Source organism: Scomber japonicus, chromosome 14 (genome assembly GCF_027409825.1).
Source record: "Scomber japonicus isolate fScoJap1 chromosome 14, fScoJap1.pri, whole genome shotgun sequence".
Lineage (NCBI taxonomy): Eukaryota > Metazoa > Chordata > Actinopteri > Scombriformes > Scombridae > Scomber > Scomber japonicus.
The window spans coordinates 15,957,519-15,981,860 of NC_070591.1; the positions used below are offsets into that span (position 1 = coordinate 15,957,519).

The 24,342-nt window shown below is 37.7% G+C and overlaps 1 protein-coding gene across 2 annotated transcripts in view; it reads right to left on the reverse strand.

Annotated features, from left to right (window-relative positions):
• pcdh15a (protocadherin-related 15a) overlaps nt 1-24,342 on the reverse strand; it is a 149,222-nt gene that overhangs the window by 69,891 nt on the left and 54,989 nt on the right. For both annotated transcript variants that reach the window (XM_053333387.1, XM_053333386.1), the window contains exons 12-18: nt 24,034-24,168; nt 20,904-21,053; nt 17,962-18,155; nt 17,231-17,363; nt 14,450-14,529; nt 7,837-7,930; nt 1,316-1,444 (exon numbers count right to left, since the gene is read on the reverse strand). In XM_053333387.1, the coding sequence (XP_053189362.1) occupies nt 1,316-1,444; nt 7,837-7,930; nt 14,450-14,529; nt 17,231-17,363; nt 17,962-18,155; nt 20,904-21,053; nt 24,034-24,168 (915 nt within the window). The remainder of the gene's footprint in view (nt 1-1,315; nt 1,445-7,836; nt 7,931-14,449; nt 14,530-17,230; nt 17,364-17,961; nt 18,156-20,903; nt 21,054-24,033; nt 24,169-24,342) is intronic.

Consider the following 24,342-nt stretch of genomic DNA (forward strand, 5'->3'; position numbering starts at 1 on the left):
CCTCTCTATGTGTATGTGCATGGAGAGCAGGATTGTGTGTGAGCAAAGTACTTCAATGCACTTTTCTTTTCAGTCTGAAAGGCAGTCTCAGCTCTAGTTGGCCAGGCACCAGCTGAGAGAACCTTTCGAAGCAGGACGGGGGAGGGGCGTGGTGGGCTAAGCGCCAATCTAGCTTCTGGCTGCAGTTCTGAGGAAACACTTGGGAGTGAGAGACTGAAAGTAGCTTTACCTCATGCAAACACAAAGCTTTCTTCATATGTCCTTTTGTCTTATTTCACAGTTCATAAACTTGCAGCATTTACTGGCAGTCCATGTTATTACCCTATGAAAAACTGGAATGGGATGGCTAATGATAAAAAAAATGTAGATATATGTCCTGAAAGCTGACAAACTTTGTTTATCTTGTTTGTCAAACTGTTTATCCTTGGTGTCAGCTGGAATTTTTTGTTTGCATAAGCACTTACAAGGACATGACAAAGACTTGAAATCAAATTGACATGGATAATCTGATCAAAATGTGCTATACTGTATGTTGTCCAATATAGACTAGATCAACAAGTCAAATAGCACAACAGCACAATTCACTCAATTATTTACCTTATTTTCTTCACATATTCTATTTGGTAACCTATTATTACATTATCTAACTATAGACAATATTCATTCCATTTTAGTTCTTTTAATATTTTCTAACATAAGGACAGTGGATGAGAAATCTTCCAAACCCAAAGCAAACCTTCTTATAATGGGAAGATACAGCATCTGATATTGTAATAGTTCTCCACACTCCCTGCAAATCCCTCAAAACTTCTTTTGGTTCAATATTTTGTAACTTATTGTTTCTGAGTTTCAAAACTTTGTTTCAAAACAGTGAGTCAGGAGGAAATTGGGGGATTTAGGCATGTCATTATGTAAGAGAGTGAATCTGTAGGAGAAATTGAGGCAATAAAAACCAAGACAACTGGATTTTATTGCCTCATCTGCCGCTTAGTGGGCATGTATGTGCATACATTGTCTGCTTGCATTGTTTCATGATTAATCCACAGACAAACATCACGCCAATCAATCTGCAACAGTAATTAGAAAACTGCTCAGTGGAGCTGAACCAGGCCAGTCAACAGGGAAACAGCTTTGGGTGACAAATCTGTCCAACAAGATCAACTGTGTTGGAAAATGGAAAGTCATTTTTTTAATGGATACACAACAATTGGAAGGGAGGTATTCAGTGGTAACATGTGGATATACAATACTTGAGAAAACAACAGGTGATCCAGATGTTTGAAAAAAAGAAAAAAACAAAAAACAAAACACTTACCAGGACTTGTCCCACAAACAGATTGGCCTGTTCTTCTTGGACAGTAAAATTAGTGGGCATGGTGAGATTAAACTCTGGGTCATTATCGTTGACATCAGTCACCACTATGTTCACAGTGGCAGTGGAGGTCTGATGAAAAAAAAACGAAGCACAATTAAGACCAGAGTTGGGTTTTCTTTTTGTTTTTTTTAACTACATGCATTATATAAAAATACATTAAGCACAATTTAAACCAAAAAGAAATATAATCATGAATCTGGATATAATTTACCTAAGACTTTGAAGTTTTGAAATTTTAAATTGTAAAGCATCAGCACCAAAAAGGATCCACTGGTAAAATCTCACTTTAACACAATTTAATGAGAAATAATGATTTTAAAGAGGACTTTTGACCCTGACAAAACTAAGATGAACAAAAATAGATGAAAGACAAAAACAAAAAAGAACTATGGTGCTCTAGATAAACAGTACAGAGTAGCAGCTATGTTTTTATGAGTGGTAACAACAAACAAGGTCACAATATTAAAAAGTGGATTATATCCTTCAGAAACGACCTTCATGGGAAAGTACTGGCATTCAAAGCCACAATCTGTACATTAAAAAAATGATAATATGCATTGAAAATGTAATCAACTTTCCAGGTAAATTGAAGGCAAATATATTATTAATTTAAGCAAAGAAGTCAGGAGGCCTTGCCAACTGAGCAAAGCTAGGTTTTCCTCTAGGAACTGATTAGCAAAAGTGGTAGGGTCCTACTTTATTTAATTCATAATTTATGAAAAATGTAATTCCAATTCATTCCATTACATAAAAACCTGCATCATTCAGAACAGTAGCTCTACATTTAATGTGTAAAGGGATTATTTGAAACGTCAAGTTCATCAAGGTAATGCTTTTCAGTTGTCAGAGATAAAAAAAATAGGTAATATCTAATACTGTAAAGGCAGATTTGCTGGCACTTGTTCATGGTTATTTCATTCAGATCTCCATCAGCTGTGCTGTCACTATCACAACAGCCTTTCTGTGGCCCACTGGTTAAAACAATAACTAAATATCAAATTGAATAAATACACTGCCTTTAAAAGTATGCCACACTGCAAATACTGAGTAAACAATGCTGTCACAAGGACATAGTCACCCTTAGTGCTGACTCTTTCTGCCAATGATTTTTGAGAAAGTATTAAGGGGCACTGATTAAATCTGTGGATGACAAAGCTTTTGTCAGCATTTCACCTCAAGGAAATGAGATCAGATACAGGCTTTAGAAAGAAGACTGTACAAGTGGGTTCTGGAAATGTTTACATTTTTAGCCACACTAGCGGTCTACCACTTTCATCCAGCCTGAAATATCTCAACTATGGATTTCCAGAAACTTTTGCACAGTCCTCAGAGGACCCTACAGACTTTGTTGACCTGCCTTTTAAAATAGTGGAGGGAGTGTCATCAAATTTGGTATGTTCATGTCCCCTGACTTGTCATCTAGCATCATTATGGGTCAAAATGTTAAGTTGTACAATATTTTCCCTGTCCCCGAGTACAGTCTCAAAGGTCGTTACAATGGCTGTAGACTCTTAGGGCCTGGTTTACTAAAGGTTTGCGTGTGTAAAAATGTGTGCAAACTTGACATCACCCGCAAAAAATGTGCAAGCTGATCTACTAACGCTGCATACTGAGGTTTGCGTCTTTCAACTGTGCAAGATAATACCATAACTCAATATATTTGTCAACCTCTTCCACTAGAACCTGATCATATTTCATTTTGTGCTTGCAGCTTTCTGCTCGTCCAAACTCTCCATTAAGACACGCAAAACCCTCATTTAAATACTGCTGTCTCCACCCTGTTGCACCTGTTTTCATTCACGTAGTTATTCTTAGTAGATCACCCACAAAACACACGCAAACGAAATGCGCGATCTATTCTATACCGTGCACGCAATTTAGTACCCTTTATTTGGGATCTTAGTAAATCAGACCCTTAGTCTTGTTAACACATAAAGAAACTAAAAAATAAAACTCAAAACTACTAACACTCACAGGAACACAGTATTCTGCCATTCTTTTGTATTTAAGAAAAAAACTTAATTAAGAGGGCATTATCCTTCGGCAATCTTTGTTGGGGCAGATGCATTGATGGTTATTATTAAAAGAAAACCGTACAAGGTTGTAAGCCTCAGTAACAAGAAATCAGATTCAGCATCTTCCTTTCCCTGATAATACACTTTTAGAACAACAATTCAACATGCCAAGGAAACAGAATTCAGTTCATCAACAAACTTATATAAACACTAACTCTTTTTATGGCATTGTGTAATAACTGTAGACTATATTTTACAAATGTTTGAAGCAAATGATCTTATATATGTATTGTGAATGTTCAAGGTCTGTTTAGTCTTAATTCATTTCATGTGTTTCATTCATTTGCAGCCACTGTGTACCAAAGTACTGCTTTTAACCTTCACACAATGAGGAGGGAAAACTATTGAATCCACTGCCTGAGAACTCTGTCACCTCATGAATTGAACATAGATTATGACTTCAAGTGATTTTTGTAATGTTCCTTTATTCATTTGATATTTAGATGAAGTTGTTTATAATGTTAATATAGAGCTGATGTTTAACTCTATCTCTCTATTAGAAATCGAATAGAAAATACATGTATTTTGAAAATAATAAAAAAGTCATGTAAAATTGAAATCTATATGTGGTATGTGACATAATAGTACTTGTCACTTTGGCTTTAGTTCCTGTCACTGTGTGATAAGAGTTTTAATTTGCTTGAGTCCTCTTGATAGATTTTGTCACCCTGATGGTTCATGATGATTGTCTAATCACCATCTGATGTGTCACCAAAGTGTGGCCAATATAATACACCAGCTCTTCCCTACTATCATTGTTGATTTTGATGAAGGCGCGATCAACGAAACGTCATCTATATAAAAACAGAAAAGCATATATACAGCCAGAGTGTGCACTTTTTTCCTGCTCTCAAATCTTCAGCAATAACACAGTACACCCACCCATAGAACTCCTATAAATCAACATAGAGAAATGGCTGAGTATGCACTATAGACTACTGTATATAATCTTTTTGGTTCGGTGGGAGTAAACTGCATGACAATAATGGAGTAAATAGTCTCTTTTAGAGGAGAAAGGATGGGCGGGTTGTGGGAGGAGTTAGTCCTTGGAAAACAAACAAAAAAAAAACATGTCCCAGAAGACAGTAGTTTGAAGTTGCCCTGCCAGATGAGACATTGAGAGGTATGTCATGAAAAAAATTACTTAGTTAATGTCACCTTCATCTTCTGTTCTTTGGGAATTCCTTCAGCATTGTTGTTTTCTTTTATTCTAGCATCTGAGACAAACATAATCATTACTTTCATGTACGAGCTCACATGGTAATCCATGCTGAAAACCATTACACCAAGGATGCGAGGGGATGTAACAAACTATCAGTGTGGTGATGTGATCCACTTATTTTTCATTTCACAGAAAACCTAAGGCCAATTAAGATCTCCATCCTGGTGTGAGTGTTTTTATCAAAGGGAAAAATCCTACCTTTACAGCCACAACTGTGATTAACGAGCTGCTATTATTTATTTAACATGAAATAGATGGAACTCTGTGATGTCTCGTCTTCTATCCTTGCTGTCTGAAAGATCCAGAAGTGGCTGATGGTGTTTTGCCTTTCAAGTGACAACCCTGACCAGCAGACATGTTACAGTTGCTGATATGATCAGGCTGTTAGGAGTCATGTACTCCCTCCTCTGAGGGCAAGAAGAACAGCTTTATCAAGCTTCCCAGGATGAGTTTTCAGCATCTGAGCCTGCCTGGCAGTTATGATTGCAGCTTGCAGTGTTGAGAATACAAATTTTGAATTGGCCAAACAGATGAGCACAATTTGTTTCATATGCTAGAGGATGTAAGAATTAAAATTCAACAAGTATGAATTTCTAAAAAAAAAAAGTCCCTGCTAGCATACAGATTTGACTATACTCAAAGAGAAGTAGAGCCAGGGGGAAGATGGCTTGCTTGGCTCCTTGTGGCAAGTTCCCATGGTTACCAAGTTCTGTGCTAATTACACATCCAAATCCCTGGTGTCCCCCTCCTTTTCTCTGTCGCCTTCTTCTATCCGTCCCCTCCTCCTGTGCTTATTTTGATCTTTTTTATTTCCAGCCTTCCTCGCAGTAGTTCGTCTCGCTGAATGAGTTCCCCATCTCCGCACCCTCCTGCACCCTTTACTGCTTCTCCCTCATTCAACTTCCCTCCTGTTGTGACAGCATTTCCTCCTAACAGTGACATTTAGTCCGCTCGAGTCGGGCAGTAATTTACTTTGTGACCAAGATGTTTTTCTCTCTCCCTCTCCCTCTCCCCCTCTATTTCTCCTTCACACACACACACACACAATATAGGTAAAGGGTGTCAGTTTGTACAATCTGTCTATCAATATCAGGACAAAGAGCACCAGCTTGTGCTTACCTCATTCTGTGAGGTGACTCCACATCTTACACGCTCTTGATTTGTTTGCTCTTTATTTCCTGACCTTGTCGCTGTCCATCTCGCCTGCTCTTCCCCTCCCTTCCCCCCCCCTACAGTTCTGGGGCAATCACAAGTACTGTGTGACACAGCAGCGGCATATATACTTCTTATACAGCTCCACTTGACCGTCACACTTAGCCTGCCAGCAGATGAAACGGAGCCGTCGATCCGAGTGTTTATGTGTACGCAGGTGAGGGAGGGGTGGCAATCAACATCACTTCTTTGACAGCTCATCAGCTAATGTTCATTATGTATCACACGCAGCATCTTAAAAAGGATGCCGCATTTCACCTCTGCCTGGAACACAGACAGCTGCAAATGCAGAGCCAACTGAGGTGATGTCTAATTAAATTAAGACGGTTTATATGATTATCAGCTCTCAGTGGGAGGTGAAGCAGCCAGCATTCACATTCAGTTATAGTGTCTGTTGTTTCTCAGCAAAGTTGAAAAGACAGCTCAGGGAGTATAAACACTCAAATCTCGCAAATGCTTGTGATGACTTTTCTTTCTGAGGGGTCATGGTAAGTAACACTCAGTGGAAATGCTGTTTTTCTGTTGCTCTAGATGAAGATAGTCAATTCTGAGAAAATAACCATAATGACGTGAAATTATGCCATCAGGGTTATCTCAACTTGGGGACTATAGTTTAAAATTTGCATTTGCTAAACAGCCTAATTAAAACATGCAATAAGTAGCATTATGGGAAATGTAGGATTCAGTGTTTTTGGAACTTGAAAAATATTGGGAACTAAAAGACAGGTCATCTCTGTCTCTGCTGATTCCATTTTAACCATCTAAAAAAAAATCCATTTTAATGGAGTCATCTACCTTTTGGGAAGTGCAATAATAAATCACTGCAGAACTCTTTTACAAAATAGCATTCCATTTGAAACAGCAAGAGTCTTCTCCCAACTACTGTGTGTGTAGATACAAAGGAAACTCAATAGCAAGTTACAACATTCATGTTTCTTTCTACAAGAGTGTGTTCAGATTCATGTGTTAATTTGGCCCTTCCTCTTATTCCTGATCCATTTCAGTGAATGCTTCCCAACCATATAGTTAGCTTCGAGTTAAGATGCCGATCATGAGTCTCTACATCCTTAGTCCCAGTTCATCCGAGGATGTTTTTTGCCCTCTCTTTTTCCACTAATTTTCTGACATCTCTCTACTCTATCTAATAACGGCATCACATTCCCAAAATATTACAGAATAATGTTTTAGCTTATCAACAAACAATGATAAAATCCAAGCAAAGCCCAAGAGATCAGATGTTATGATCCTTGGGATATTTAACTGTTCGATATCTGTAAGGTAAAACTGTTTTGCTAGCTCAAGCTAGCTACACACAAGATTTTTACAACATATGTAAAAAGTGGAGGAAACACTTAGCAAATATCATTTAACCAGTGATCAAACTTAGTGCATTTAAAACTTTATGTGCAGGAAAGAGTTACAATAATTTCTCAATAACTTGGCATTTTCCAGTAAAACCATTATGTTAATGTATTGTAGTACTTCACCAAAGCCCTGGTAATTGAGTAAAAGTCTTAATGAGTGGAACTGACTAACAGACCTGACCTGACTCCCAGTGAACACATCTGTGCTGTGGAAAACCTCTTAACACTTTCAAAACAACCTCTTAACCCTTTCAAAACTGTAGTCACAGCAGTCTCCTTATCGGTGGCTTTTATCAATCAGTGAAGAACCCCCACTGCAGAACTCAGCAGGTTCTCAAAACCACAAAATCATAGATTATCTACAGTATATAGTATATGCTCCTGACTCCTAGTACAATCATAGATTTCATGAATCTGTGACAAAATCAAAGCTTTTAAACTCAGAGTTCAAATGCATTAGATTCTCCATGCTGATGAAGCACTTTGGTTCAGTGAGCCAAATTTCACAGCAAATGAGCTTGTATGAGAATTTCTTATTTGAGCTTAATGTTTGAGGCCCATAGTTTAATAAAGAGGTTTGTGCCTCACCCCTCCAGGGTTGCCATCGGAGGCTGTGACAATCAGACGGTACTGATCAGTGGTCTCTCTATCCAGAGGATTTCCCAGAAGAAGAAGGCCAATCCTGTAGAGAGAGGAGAGGAGTCAGAGAGGACACTTTTATTATTATACACACAAACATTTGAATGTACACAACCACCTCACCATGAAATAACTATGTAGGACTTTGTTATGAATGCTCCTGCAGTTCTTTTTCGTATCATATAAAGAACGAGTATTAATTTACAGAGATTTCTTCAATACTTTTCAATAATTCATCAAAGATGGTGATGCTGGAGAAGGCTGCATTTCAGAGTTAATTTACTTCTAGATTTGACAGATTTATAAAACATGGTCACTGATAGAAGCAGATGAGATAAGGGCAAAAAGCAGGTGGGCTCTGAAATACTTCCACACTGTCTTTCTTTTTTTGTAGCCCGCCTCTTGCTCCCAAAGCACATGGACTACAGACAGAAAACTAAACTAAATCATGCCAAAATGGATGAATTTGGATTGGAAGAGAGAGTGACAGGCACAATATTAATATTCAAATCAACCAAGAAAGTAAAATACTGCATCTGGCCATCTGTAAAAGAGACTGTGGTGGAAAAAAGTGGGAGGAAAAATTGTGTGAAATTGCAGATCAAGCATGACTATAGTCAAAACATTCATCCTTTCCAAACTCCTTTTCCTGGCAAACATCCTTCCTCCAGCAAATAAAATGATAACTAAAATAAATACTGTGTCAACTTAATTAAGGTAACAACCAGGGAAGTTACCAAATGAGAGCTATTATATAAAAGCAATCAAACTTGTTGGGTTGGGTGCTATACAGTTTTGTTAAAAATGTTTCTGCCGCCATTTCCAGAAATGTTCTCTGGATTGGTGATCTCTACGTGTGGAGAAAGAGGAGAGGGAGAGCCAGACATGGTCCAGAGTATAAACTAATATATGGAGATTTTTTTAAAGATTTATGACATTGAATATGGTGGGTTAATTAAATATAAAAACTGGTAACACTGGCTCTGAGGTGATAAAAAATTAAGAAACATAAAAATCTCTCAGGGAGCATTAGAGATGTTCTGTGATGTCCTGCTAGAGCTGTCGTTTTTGTGGAGTTGTTATGTAACAACAAACGAATGTCTTGTGATTTATTGTAATGAAGATGAAACACAAAACCAACTCCTGACTGACTGTTACAAGATCTCAGACTTTGACTGATTTGTTTTAAGGGACAAAGACATAAAGTGAAAAAAAGGAAAAACTAGACAATACTCCACAAAACCCTAAAAAATAATTGTTAACAACAACAAAAATAAAACTAGCCAGTTACTGTTGCTAGGGTCAGTTGTTGGGGGTGTGTGTGTGTGTGTGTGTGTGTGTGTGTGTGTGTGTGTGTGTGTGAGTATGTGCATCTACAAAAAAAACTATAACTCATGAATGGTCTGCTGGAGGAAAATATGCCTTCCAAACAAAAATAACTGTTCCAACTGATCATCAGTAAAGTGTGTGTTAAACTGTGGAAAAATAGATGTGCCATGGTCATCAAACATGTGATTGACAGTGACATGGTCATTAAACACACGCCCGCTGATCTCAGAAGGAGGAGATCTTTGGATAAAAATCAACACTTAGCACTTGCTGGATCTTTGATCTAAGGAAACTCAAGGAGGCATTTCCAGGCTGACCTGAATAATCACTGAACACTCTGCACTTTATTCATTCATTATTCACACGTTATATCTATTCCTTGTATTTGTGATTGGTGTCTTACAGCATGTGTTTTTGTTTTTGTAAATTGTGAACCTGTTGAAAATGAATAACCTTTTTTAAAAGAGAAAAAAAAAGCAAGATGCATGTTTTCCTTCCAATGATTGCAGCAGACACCACGGCCCTCCTGCTCGTTCACAAGGTATAATTTGGCTCTCTGGCATTCCAAACACAAAGTGTGGATGTATTCCCAAGCAGAACGTTGAATTATCTTTGTTTGCACACACAGGCACACAAGACATGTGGGTGCAAGTGCGGACACACACAGACACAGCATGCACAAAACAATTTCACCGCCGCACTCAGGAGAGGTTCTGCCAGGGCTGCAAACAGAAGGAAAGATGAATGCATCTGAACGCACTGCTAGATTAATGCCCGTCGCAATTCCCTGCTGCCCCCCTGCTCCTTCACATTTCTAATTTAAAGCTCCCTTGGACAAACAGCCCAAGCAGAACCTGACCGCTACTTCTTCCCGACCTCTCCGGCCCATATCGTCAAACCCTAGGGTGTCATCTTAAAAACTTACAGGAAATTACTAAAATGTTGATTAAAATTGTCTGTTGATTTAAGCACTTGCTTTAAGTTATGGTGAGCACATTGCTTTGTTTCCACTGCATCTAATGATTGGTTCAAGAAGGCAAACACAGCTTTCTAAAAACACCATAAAAATGAAACGCTCCATCCTTCATTGGCTGCTGGTCTCATGTTTATCTATACTTCAGTACAAGGGCAGAATAAAAGCCCTCTCTGTGCTCAATGAAGCTGAAGGTACAGGAAGCATTGGAAATATGATAATTAGGACATATAGTGATAATTACTGTGATAATGATGATTATCTTAATGATGATGATCACAAAGATTAGAATGATTAATGCCACTTGGTAAGGCTTGGGAGTTCAGCTGCAGTGCTGAACTCCACTTGACAGGCAGGGTCTGAGAGGTTCATAGCATCCTGCCTCTTCTCTGAAGCCACCACAAGTGAAAATATGTTGTCAGGCGGTCAGCACCATGTTAACAGCATTGTCTAGAGTAACAAAGGTGCAGGTTAGAGACTATTCATCCTGATCACACAAACAGCTCTTTTTGCTCCGATCACTGGACTTGATATACAGAATGTTAGTTGCAGCTGGCATGGATGTTTTACCTGAGGACAAGTCTGGCTTTTATGTAAATCACAAATATTTACTTAATTTTAACTTTAACCACACTAACATCAAATATGTGTTGACTTCAGGCTTTAAAGAAAAAGGAGTCTTAAATAGGAAAACTCTCACTAAAGGTAAGATGAACGTTATTGTTTCTACAAAAGGAAATTTAATCATGACATCTTTGCGACATGGATTTGTACTTGTACTGTATCATATGAAACACTAGTTTTGAGTGTATATATTTAGAACTGACTCTGTACAACAGCTCGGTGTTTGTTTTTTTCATGCAGTAAAAAAGTGTATGCTCTTCTGAACCCTTTTTCAATTGAGTTTCAATTTCACTTTGAGGGAAAACAATAGCTGTGCCAGAATGAGGCACTGGAAAAGCTGAAGCAACAAAGTTGGCACAGCCACCACGTTAGGTTTTTATGATTTTGAGATGCTACAGAAAAAAAAAACAACAACAACTTTGGCTTAAAAGGTGATGGTGTCATCAATAACAAAAAAAGAAAAAAAGAAAAAGCACCAAGATCTGTGGTTTGATTTAGGCTTGGCACACTGGCTTGTTGCATGATTGAAAACTGTAAAAGAAGTTCAAATTGTAGCTTATCTGATTTTGATATTTGAGAATTTATGTCTATATTCTATTCTATAACTATATTTGAGATTTAAGATTTATTGGCCATTATTCAAGTTTATCAGGACCCCCTAAACTAGTTTTTTAAAATAATTTTGATCAATAAATATAATATACACTGAGCATGATATTTCACAGTTGAAATCGACTCTCTCTTGTGGACCTAACTATGCAGAGGAGCAGTTTCTAAATTACCTAAAATACATCTTTGGCATTTCTCTACTGACATTTCTCTTTATTTATAGTGTCAACTGAAGCCAATATATCTGTGAAAAGCTAATATCAGCCAATATATTGGTCTGGAAGATTTATGATGAGGGCTCAAGTTAAAAGAAAGGTCCAATGACCTTCAGTAAATCCTGCCATATATTTGTACTTTATTATATCTAGGAACTTTTAATTTTTTGTCCATACATATTTTTTCCCCAACACTGATTATAAAATTCAAAGTTACTGTAAAAATATGTCACATGCCTTAACAGATCATGAGTCCCTACAGACCCGAGACATCACTAGAAAAACTTGAAACTTGCTTATGATGTATTAAACTGTGATCCTGCTTCTGCCACTTAGTATGTCATTAGTGAATGCTCTCTTTGTAACAGCTGGTGCTTGACAAAGAAACTGATTTAGTGGTGTGTCCTGCTCACTAACATAATGATGAGTGAATCTGAAGCATTTCAACCTCCCTCAGGGGAACCTGCCCCATTTAGAGGAAGTTATAGACTAGAGAGCTCATTATTCATAATAGCTGGATTGAACCAGTCCCATATGTAGTCTGAATCTGAACATGCAGCGATGCAAAATCTCTTCACTGAATCACATTGGAGTTCTGAAGGGTGGGAAAAAAAGACTGTGAAGAAAGTCTCTGTATATTGCACACTCATCAAGCATATAATCATTTTTTGAGTCATCATGTGCTAGATCAGCACCTGCTTGAAGTCATTATACTGCGAGGTTGCTGAGAGCCTGTGATGTGATTGACAATTTCTGTCATATTTGGTTTAAGAGATCACAGTTGCAACAACAGCAGCATTGCCCCATTATTGTAGTATCAGTGTGAATACTGATACTGTTACTAGCACTGTAAAGTATCCTTACATAAACCAAACAAGTTTAATATAGTGGAGCAGTTTATGAATAAACAAAAGGCAAGGATACAGTGTGTCAATGCAGCTTGTCCTTGTATAGCTGGGAGACTAAGGATGCAGACAAAAGGCTTTAATCAATTAGTGAGAAACGTGTCTGGCAGGGTGCATTTTCATTCTCCCCACGTCTCTTCCCTCCATATTTATACCTTATTTAAGCGATGGTAAAAAGCACTGACCACTTTAATATTTGATGTCCTTTCCTTGCTTCCTACTGGTGGTTAAGAGAAGTTGTTTTTTTCAAGTGCTGATGTTGATTTTGAGTGATAGAGTAAGCCGACATGGTGATGTGAGTTCCTGTTCCTCCCAAGAAATATTTTGGGCTTCATGCCCTGCCCTCTCTTATTTCCACATAGTTATGCTGGGATACATGTCAGCTTTACTTGTCAATTTCTGGTAGCTCTGACTAAACAGGGCAAGCTTCTCTTATTTGTTTTATCTCTATTTACATAGCAGGCTGCAGCGATATATTAACAGTATATGAAAGCAAATTACCCTTTTCCCCTCATCATACAATTAGGTAATATATATTAGCTCTTGGAAACTGCAACCAGTGGGAAAACAATATGATCTATTTATCTACACAGTAACAGTTAATAAAGCATTAAAAATAGAGTTTGAAGCATCTTAGTTCCATATATTTGTTTAAGCTAATACATACAGTATTTGACAGGTCTTGTAAATAGTTTATATTTCTCACACGGTATGTTTGCACTCTATTTAGCAACAGTAATATAGCAATTATTTTTCTCCATAGCGTTATTTTCGGGTCATTGTGTCTGTCTAATGCATACATCCATCCTACATCTTTTACATCTCTGTCCATCATGAACGAGGAATTCCTCCTCTGTTGCTATTCCTGAGGCTTCCTCTTTCATTTCCATTGAAAGTTTTTTTGGGGGTTATTTGAATTGTTTCTAAGGATTGTGGATGTAATATTTTGTAGAAATTGTAAAGCCATTTGAAGCAAATTTGTGATTTGTGTTTTGGGCTTTACAAATAAAACTGATTTGAATAGCACAGATATAAATGACCACCCAAGGCAGCCAGTGAGTATAAATAATTAAATAGTGTGTTTTTGGTCCACTGGGATTCTTGATAGTTTCAATAGTACCAGTGTTCCTACAACAAAGTCAAATACTGACTGATAAATCAGCCAGAACCAATAATTGACAAGTCAGCATTTACTATCTACCCCTCTCCTTCCCTTCCCACCATCATCACTTGCTCTGGAAGTCTGTATCATCAGACGGAAGCTAATATTGATATTAAGATCTTGTCTGTTTTTGTTTTGAAGGGCCTCTTCCATGATTAACATGCCTTAACATATTATTATCATTTGTCCAAATGTAGCACTTGGGAAGTCATGATAAGTCACCAACTCAAAGACCTTAAAGCCAAGTTGCATTTGTTACTCTTAGATCATACCATCAATGGAGCTTTGTGATAATCCAGCCACTACACAACCCAAAAACCACAATAACCTCTAAAATGATATATGTGTTTGAAGAGTGCCCTTGCAGAAATATAATAATTTGCCAAGGGCTGTTTAGTTGCTGCAATCTAACAAAATGCATTTTGTGAGCATCCACCCATTTTCCATACCCTTTCATCCTGTTCAGCATGAAGTGGATGAGAGGGGGAAGATACCACATACCGACGACAAACACATTCACATCAAGAGCCAATATAAGAGGAAATCAGAAAAGCTGTAGGAAACCAATGGAGACTCGGCAAGAACATGCAAACTCTGATGAGCAAAACGCTGTTGATTAATGATTTCATAGCCTGCCCATCTTTTCATCCATCCATCTATCTATGCAGCCATACTTTCATCTCAAATAAGTTGTGGTAGGAGCCTTCATGAGGTCTGTCTGTACTTAAGAAATATCTGGACTTACGTTTCAGAGAGGTTGAAGACCTTCTGGGAATCCCCACTCATGATGGTGTATGTGATTGGGTCGTTTTCTCGGTCTGTGGCCTGGGGGCAAATAAGCATGGGCTTGAAGGTCATATGGTACCATTAAAGCTGAAGGCTAAGATATAAGACAGTTGAGCAATAAGGAATGAAAGATATTGTATATTGTGTGTGTGAGTGAGTGAGTGAAATGTTAGAAAAAGCTTAACACATTGATTTTAATGTATTGCTTGAAGCTAAAATATATCTATATATATATATATATATATATATAATACATATATTTATATTATATAAACTGAAATGGGAATTCTTATTATTCATCTTCTCTTAAACAATTGAGCAACTATGTCATATGATTAGGTGTATGTGTGTGTGTCATAATCTGCTGACCATGACACCACTTATGTTACATGAACTGCTGATTGAGTGAACATCATTGAACATTGAGTGAACATCATGTATGTTATAATCTACTGACTAACCATTGTCCTGATTGTACACACATTATGACGTGACTATTGTGCTTACATTGTCCTGATGATAGAACAAGGTCATCCTTTCACAAGATAATGTATTATATATAATATCTCATATCTATAGCCTTTAACATTTACAAATCTATTTATATTTGTCCAAGTTATTTTTTTAACTTTCTACACCATATGTACAGTTTCAATGTCAACCAGATCACTGACTTTAAAAGCATGGAAGTTAATAAATAGTGCATTGGTTGGTTCATAATAATCTATTTGATGTACAACTGTTATACAGGCATGACTGAAAATACAGGTACCCTTGTACCTTTTTAAAAAATACAATTTTTTTCTGTAAAATACTGGCAACCTCCTGTCAGTTTATGTCAAATCAGACAGAATTGTATGGTATCTATCATTCTTTATTTCACATTGAATATGACTCAATGGATATTTCGGATGGATATATAGTTTCATTGAATCTAACTGAAACTGTGCTTTTGATTAACAAATTAACATATTATTTAACATGATAAAATAAATAAAAATGGTATGGCCAAAAAATGTAAGCTCTTTCCACAGATGTTTGATGAAATTCAGATCAGGACTTACAGCAGTCCACTTCAAAATGGCCCAATGTTTTCTTCTCATCCACTCTTCAGTGCTTTTTGATTTATGTTTACAGTAGGATTATTATCCTGCTGGAAGACCCATGATCTATGACTAAGACACTGGGCCGTATGTTTTGCTGTATGTTTTACTGTATGTTTTACTCCAAAATGCCTGGAAAGTCTTCTGGTTTCACTGTGGCCTGCACAGATTCGAGGCACTCAGTGCCTGAGGCAGCAAAGCAACCCAAAACATCACTAAGCCTCCTCCATCTTTCATGGTCAGTATGGTGTTCTTTTCTTTGAAGCTTTAAATTTTTTTGCTGTAAATATAGGGTTGGTGTGATTTACCAAGAAGTTATAATTTTGTTTCATCTGTTCAAAGCACATTGTCCCAGAAGGAGTGTGGCTTGTCAACATGCATTTTGGCAATGTCCAGTCTGGCTTTTTTGTGTCCCCCTCTTAGAAGTGGGGTCCTCCTGGATCTTCTACCGCGGAACCCATTTTCAGTCAGACAGCAATGGATGGTGCCACTTGAAACTATTGTACTTGACGATCAGCTTGGATTTGTATTAAAGTTTTCCTTGGTTCTTTCTCAACCATTCAAGCAATCCTTCTGTTCAATCTCCGGCCAATTTTCCTCTTGCAACCATGTCCAGAGATGTTGGCTAGTGGCTACAGTTCCCTGGGTCTTAAACTTCTTAATAATATTGGCAGCAGTGCTCACAGAAACACCAAACTCTTTGGAGATGGTCTTGTAACATTTACATTGAGTGTAGTGGGCTATTTTTAATGTCTTCAGACCACTTTGGTATTCCTTGTTTTCCATGTTCAGTATGGTGCACACAGTGGCACAAAACAGCAGATTATAAGATTTAAAAAAAAAACTGTGATATTAGTGTTACTAAAAATCAATTATTTCTTAAAATTTCTTAAGTGTACCAATAATTTTGTCCAGACTATTTTTGAATGTCTTTGTAGAATAAGTACAAATTTAGCTTTTTTCACAACTTTTTTGTTTTGTTCCCCTACAAAGCAAACGGATGGACATGCATTGATAATACAATTTCAACACTAATCAGGGTGAGCGGTGCATTATTTTAATAAAAGTACCATTCATTTCAGCAAATTATTGTAGTCGTTCTCCTTAGTATGAAAATTGGAATTTTGTTTGTTTTATTTGTTTCACCATATTCCACACTGTAAGTAATGTATGGAAATATATGAGAACAATATAGTAGAAATAGTGAGTACTTGAGTTCAATATATAATAATGTCTGAATGAATATGGACATTTTACATGATTTATGTGTGGTTTCCAACAGAGTTTAGGATCTTTTATCACTCCTAAGAATTAATTCTCATACACTTACAAAATACATACACATACATTTTTAATATCACTGATCATGATTTAAGTTTACAATTACAAAACACAATGAGTTTAGTTTTATTTAAATGTAATAATAATGTATTCTTGTAAAATCATTAAAAGTTTTCATTTCTTTTTTAATTACTTCCAAAAGTTGTTTCATGGTTTTTTCAAAATATATTGATATCATCTGCAAATAATACAAACTTCTATAATTAAGACACCTAAATGTGATAAAATGTTCATCAAGATAAAAACTGTGGCATCATAATGAATGTCTTATTAAATTCCACATTTTCTTGACTGACCTGCAGATTGAGCAGAATAGCTCCTATCCTCATGGCCTCGCTGACTTCCAGGTTGTAGGTGAAGAGAGGGAAACGTGGGGGGCTCTGATTGTTGGGCGGCAAAACCTCAATATAGACAGTAGTGATGGAGCTCCTGGCAGAAGGAAAAGCACACATCATCCCACTGACTACATCACTCTCTCTTCGACAACCTGTTCAGCCATACTGAAGTGCCCTGCCTACAGCATAGTGAAAAAGGTTCATAATAAACAGTATATTCCCACATTTCCTTGTGTGTAGTTATGATGAGTGAAAAGAAAAACATTCGCCACCTATCAAAGAGGCTGCGGACAACAATTCCTTGAGCTCTGAGCCGAGTTCTGAAATTATCTGATTTTGCAGCACATGAAAGCCATTCTTTGCTTTTTAATCACAAGAGAAAGAGGAGACAATGTATGAAACATCTTGTAGTCTCTACAGTCTTAGATTGTACAAGACCATCTGTTGTTTGACTCACAAATGCATGTCATAAATGTTTCTTCTCCACAATTCAGCCCACAGACGATTTTACATGCCATTCAGAAGTTATCTTGTGTAACACCATTAGTATAAAAAAGTAATGAAGTCAACATCACATTAATTATTATTATAAATTAAATATCATAATAAACTCTTTATTCTAACAATGCAGAAACATGTTAATGTTCAAAGAAATCCCATATAAAAGGCAGGTAGTGTAAGTGTGACTGTACCTTCTCTGAGTCTCTGGTGCATTGTCAGAGGCCTTGACAGTCAGTGCGTAAGATCGTCCCACAGTTAAAGTGACACCAGGTGCCACAGTGATACGTCCTGTGCGATTACTGATAACGAAATGTCCCTGAGCACCAGCTAGTATCTCATAGGTCACCAGACCATTCAGTCCCTCATCAGCATCAGCTGCAGTTAACTGGGAGGGAGAGAAAGAGACAGATGCACATTATACAGTCATACCTTCATATTTTTATATTGTAATTGTTTAGAGGGATTTCATAATCATATCTTTGAGCTTATTGTTGGTTGGGGTTGTCCATCTATGCAAAGGTCCCAGGAAGGCTTTCAAACATCAGAATTCATGCAATACACCAGCAGATATTAACATTATCTACATGGACAATGTTCAACATTGTTCAGTCAGCAATATTCCAGTGTCAACACATGAGATTGTCATGAGGGAAATGGTTAAATTGTTGACAGCTTCAGTCCTGGCTGTGTGTGAATTGCATGACCAGGCGAACAGCAAGCTGGGCCTGCTGCATCTAGGACTGACAATAGAGGAACATACTAACCTTATCCCAGCAGAGCTGGACCAGTTGTCAAACCCAGGCAGGTTGACAGCGAATGCAAGCAAATGACAGACACTAACTAAGGGCGCACTCACACTAGGACTGGTTGGTTTGAACGGTGATTTTTCCCCCTTCCCACTCCCCCGCTGGCCTGCGCTAACACTGTATATAACAATCTGGGCCTGGGCACGCTTTCGTCATCACAGTGCGATTTGTTTTTGTGTTGGTGAAACAGCTGTCACACAGTACAATGGAGTTAACCATGCTGCTTACTTTGTGGGTTACTTTGAGTTGTTTTAGGCGTATAAGTACTATAAGTTAATGAAATTGTTACAAAGTACCATGTAGCATATTACATTTTTAATTCTAACTATTTATGACCAAGAAAACATGAGCATGTTGACATAGCTACCCCACTGCCTATTTATATATTGAGTGTATTGTCTTCACTTGCTGTCTTGTTGTTGTTTTGCTTTTATCTTGTGGTATGTTAAGTGTTATACTAAAGGACTGCGATGGAAATAAGCCTTTGGGCTTCATTGCATTTTCATGCTTGATGATTTTTAGTGTATATAATGACTGCAAATGATCTAAACTCTATTTTGGTCACCCATTATCATCTATTGGATACATGACCTTTGTTCCATATATAAACAAATAGATGGCATCTAGCTGTAAGTATACATGCTGCAGACACTGCAATCTGCCAGACTGTTTCTACAGGCTGTAATTTCCTCTCCTCACTCCTAGCACCTCCTAGATTGCAGCTTGGTGAGATTAATGATCAATAAAGTTTGGATGAGATTAAATTAATTACATGCTACCTTTTAAATGAGATGGATTACAAAACTGAGGAAAGACAGCTGCCAAATAATAAGCATATATTACACACTTTAATGCAAGCTACCCAGACATCCAGGGTGGGTTGAGTCAAGGGCAAGTGGACATCTAACTACTTCAACACTTTTCACCTCTCACTCAAAGGGCTCCTTCAGTTCTAACTGATGGGTGAGGAGTCCCAGGTATGTAACATCAGCGGTGTTGTTATCAAGGTCATTGATACCACTGGGGATAAGTGGTGTACACCACTTATTCCCCACCAACAATGCTGTCCTTTCACTCCTTCCCAGGAGAATTAACAACCATTCACGTTTGGCCTCATGTGACAACTCCAATGATTGTCATTTGCACTTGGCCTCAGGTGACTCCAACGACTCAACAGCTGTCGTTACAACAGTCAGGAGCACTAATGAACCAAGTGGTATCAATGACCTTGATAAGAACCCCACAGAGGATAAACTGGATGACAGGCAAAATGTCTTCATGTAGCCACAACCAAGTCCAGTTGCCCTTAATTCAACCCTCATTGGATACCCATGACCTGGATGAATGAGAATCTTCATAGACAAGCTACCCAGACCTCCTTTTTTATGCTCCTGATGTTAGAGTAAAAGCTGTAGCATCAAATAAGCAGCAGCATCCTCAGGGGTCCTGTGGCTTTCATAAACGGCTTTTAAAAATCAGTTAAGCGATCATACCAGACACTCTGTGACCCCTGGCCTCATTTCAGGGAGGGCAAAACGGCTGGTTTATAAGACAGATTAAACTTGACCTTTTCAGCATCTGACATTTTTTTGGGAAGGCTGTACTGAGAGGACAGATCAACTGAAAGATGAAAGATCATGGTGCAACTACCAAATGGGAGACAAGGAAATGATGGACCTCCCCACATTAATAGATATAGTAGAATGTGTTTATGGATTTACATTTTGAAGACTGTGCGTGAATACATAAATGCCTGAGCATGTCTTCACACACGTCCTATAGATGTGCATGGATGCATGCTTTTTGTTGGCATTAGTATATTTACTGTACATGTGCATGCAGGACAGAAAAAATAAAGCCATGACCTTTAAAGCCAGTGTACTAATCCATAAAATTAATTAAATCAGAATGAAATAAAGAAAACAAAATCCTGTGTTTAAAAACTTTCCTTTTATGCAAATGTAAAGACAGATAAACGGTCATCTTTAATGCCCAACAAAAATTAATTCACTACAGTCATGAAAGCAGTTGATCTAATCTGTAAAAGGTTTCCTTGGCCTATGTGCACTAAAGATGGAGAGAGACATTCTCTCTGACCCGTCTGTCATGACTACAGATGAGAGCAAGGGAACTGTTCCAGGGGTTTGCCTGTCAACACAATGCACTGAATTGCTGTAGTTATTTTCTGTGAGCATGAAAGAACATGTGTGTGAGAGAGATTCTGTGTGATGGGGACAAAGACGGAGGCGTGGATCTGAGTGCCAGTGTAAAACACCAAAAGAGAGGAAGAAAGGCAAGGGAATAAGAGAGATTGTTGGATTGATTACCTGTAGTACTGTCTCCCCTGGCTGCATGTCTGTGAAGACTTCAACGCTGTAGGAGACCTCTGTGAACGTGGGCGTATTGTCATTGGCATCAATGACCAAAATGTTGACAGTTACTGGGCTACTCTGTTGGACGCCATCTGAAGCCACCATCTGTAAACACAAGAAAGATAATTGTAGCTTTGGAAACTGAGGACAAGATACCAGTCTTTTTGTTGGAATAAATCACAGGGAACTGATGTTTCATTTAAGCTCATGCTTTTAGTATTGTTCTGCTTTGATTAGAGAATGTGTGAAAGTCAACTTCTGTCTACTACCTTTTTACCTCAGAAAGCCCACAATACAGTCACTTACATTCTGCCTTCTCATACAATATTCTCATTTTTCTTTCCTTTAACGTTAGAACATAGAGGAAAAGAGAGAGTTTGTATGAAGCTTGCCTAAAGGACAGTCTGCAAACTGAGCAAACTGCCTGTTTATTTGTCTCTGGCAGCTCTGATCTCCAGTACTTGGTAGAGAGAAAGAATATGGACTGAGCAGAACAACAAATGAAGTGCAAGAAAAAGGAGATACGAAATGGCAGAAGTACGAAATACATGTTTCTGTGGGGGGAAATTGCTTTTCTCCCTACATTTGCACTCAGTGCTGAAATGGAAATGACATGAATTGCTGGTTATGCTGTACATCAGGGGGGTAACTCTAGCAGCAACTAAACTTTCACAGTAAAGGTATCTGGACACAAACACACAATAGCATATAATGGCAGCAGCTCTTTTCTCTCCCATCAGACAGCGCTTCTGTTCTCCAGTCAGCCCCAGGAGAGATATGCCAGACAATTTGGGAACCCAAGGGGAGAAAACAGATTTGGATTTACTGAGTCATCACAAGTGTATGCATACATAATCCATGCTTATACACAGATACAAGTACTAACACATGTCTTCAAAAAACACACTTTTAATGTGCTGTATACAATATCCAACATCTTGTACACAAACAAACACACAGTAAAAACTGAAACAAAATTTTAAAAATCCTCTTTGAAGTCTGATATTTATCTAAATTGCATCTGCCTGTTAACTCTCATTCCAGTCCAGGAAATGCAGAGTAATTATAAAAATGGATTTGATGCTAGCATTCATGCAAAGACATAATTTCTCTCAATAAAAATCTATTAAACATCATCTCCATAAAAGCAAAAACACAATTTTCAAAGCGTCTATGTAGTTATCAAGTAAACATTATGTTAACAAGCTTTTAACAATATCTCAGATAGCCTTGCATTCACTTGCAATGTAATATAGCTAATTAATGTTATTAGTCCAATATGCCATGCCGAGGCCTTCAAAATAACTTGGCTCATTTTTGATTTTGAGTTATTCATTTATTGGACTCATGTGCACAGGTATAATGGCAGGTTTAGGCTTAGGGTTAGTGTAATGCAGCAACAGCATTTTAGCTCCTCATTACCCAAACTGCAGGAAAAAACTATACTGGACATGACCTGCATGAGTTGAAGTTTAAAAAAATAAAATAAAATAAACTTGTGCATACACAGCAAAAAAGATACATTCTGTCCTCACTCAACAAACAGTTCATACCTTCATAAATCAATGAAGCTGATGTCCATAGTAGCTTTCCAACCCAACCGAACACAAACTACAGTGAATCATCATCATCTCTAGGGATCTGTTCCAACAGAGCTCACTGGAGGCTCATTGTTTGTTTGCTGATCCTCTATAATCCAAATGAATTACTCCAGTTGGAAGGAGCTATTCCCAAGATGCTGTCATATCACTGGCCACCATAGAACAAGTTCCTTTAGAACTTTAAAGCAGGCGGTTCACTTACATGTAACAGTGGTAAAACAGAAACTTGAAAGTTGAAAACTATCAAATATAGAAAGATGAATGAATCATCATTACGATTATGAGTAACCCACTTCAGACTCCTGATGCAGCATGAAGGTAGCTGTGAAGTTCAGTAAGACTGTGCCATCTCACATGTTTAGAGCGTTCCAACAAAAAATATTTTCTCTTTAAAGGAATACTGTAGTTGGACAATTTGGGGAAAATATTGTTTTCTTGGTGACAATTGTATGAGAATATTGATATGTCTGTTTGTGAAGTTGAGGTAAGTAGTCAGTTAAACCCACAGCTTGTTGTTTTTACTCTGGCTTTTGTGCACATAAAAAAGAGATCTACCATATTGTGTTATTTAGTGAGCTTTAGAGGTGCTGGTAGGTAGATTGTGTTACCTTCTGAAAGAGCCAATCTAGCTGAGACTCTGGTTCAGATTCAGACCGAATAACAATTTAATTCAGGAACAATTTTGAAACAAAGCCTGACATTTGAGTGACATATTGTTGTTACATTACTTCAGCTCTCATCATTCAGCTGCCTACTAGTCGTCACAATTAGCAAGGTTTACAGTTGATAAAGTAAAATGACTTGTTTAAAACTAGTTTATAAAAAAAGAAAGGTTGACAGTGAAAAACATGCAGTTAAAGATGACTGTACTGAGGAATTCATATCCATTTTGCCCAAGGGAAGTATGAAGACCAAACATGCCTGTTATGAACAAAACTCCCAAAAACTTGGAGGTAATAACTTCCATCAGAATTATTGTAAAATCAATATTTTCAACATTTTCAATAATTTTCAATAATGTAGGCAGTGAAGAACCCATACTACAGCAGACTCATTAATGAATATTTATACCAGTGTCTCCACATGGTCATTGCTTTAAGGAACTTATATTTGAGTACCCCAGTTTTCAGTTACATAATGTCAGTTTACCTGTTTTCTTAAGTTGAAGTTTATTGCGCTATATGATATTGAGGTTAACAGGAGATGAAAGTCTTGTATTTGTGTCAACTGAACATACAAAACTATTAAAGGTCTGATGTGTGTTTGGAGGGAAATTTGGAAATTCAAGTGAACAGACATTTCACTGCTATTTGTCCACTTGTAAAGGTCATATTGCTCTAGAAGTGTCAGGTCAGCTTTGTATCTGCAAGAGCTTCTTGGTATAGAGCTAACCTGTGATTTCTATTAATATACAAAGAATAAGAGATGTAGGTCACAGGGCTATAGAGCTGTCTTGCAGATAGCTATAGCGGTCTGAGGCCTACCGTGAAAGTATAGGCCATCTGCTTCTCCCGGTCCACAGGTTTGAGGAGCCTCAGGTAGCGGATTATCCCGGTTGGGGTCAGGGTGAAGATTGTAGTGTAGTCACCCAGGGTAATCTTCACCATAGGGTCTTTCGTCTTCCAACAGAAAGATATACGAAAAGACACATGTTACCATGGTGACATGACTGTTTTTATCATTGTTTTCCAAGGCCACAGCTGTGGGGCTGAGAAAACCTATCAGATAGTACATTTTGATCTGCCAAAGACTTGAAAAAGTAATCTGCTGGCAGGTCTCTCATCGGTCTTCAG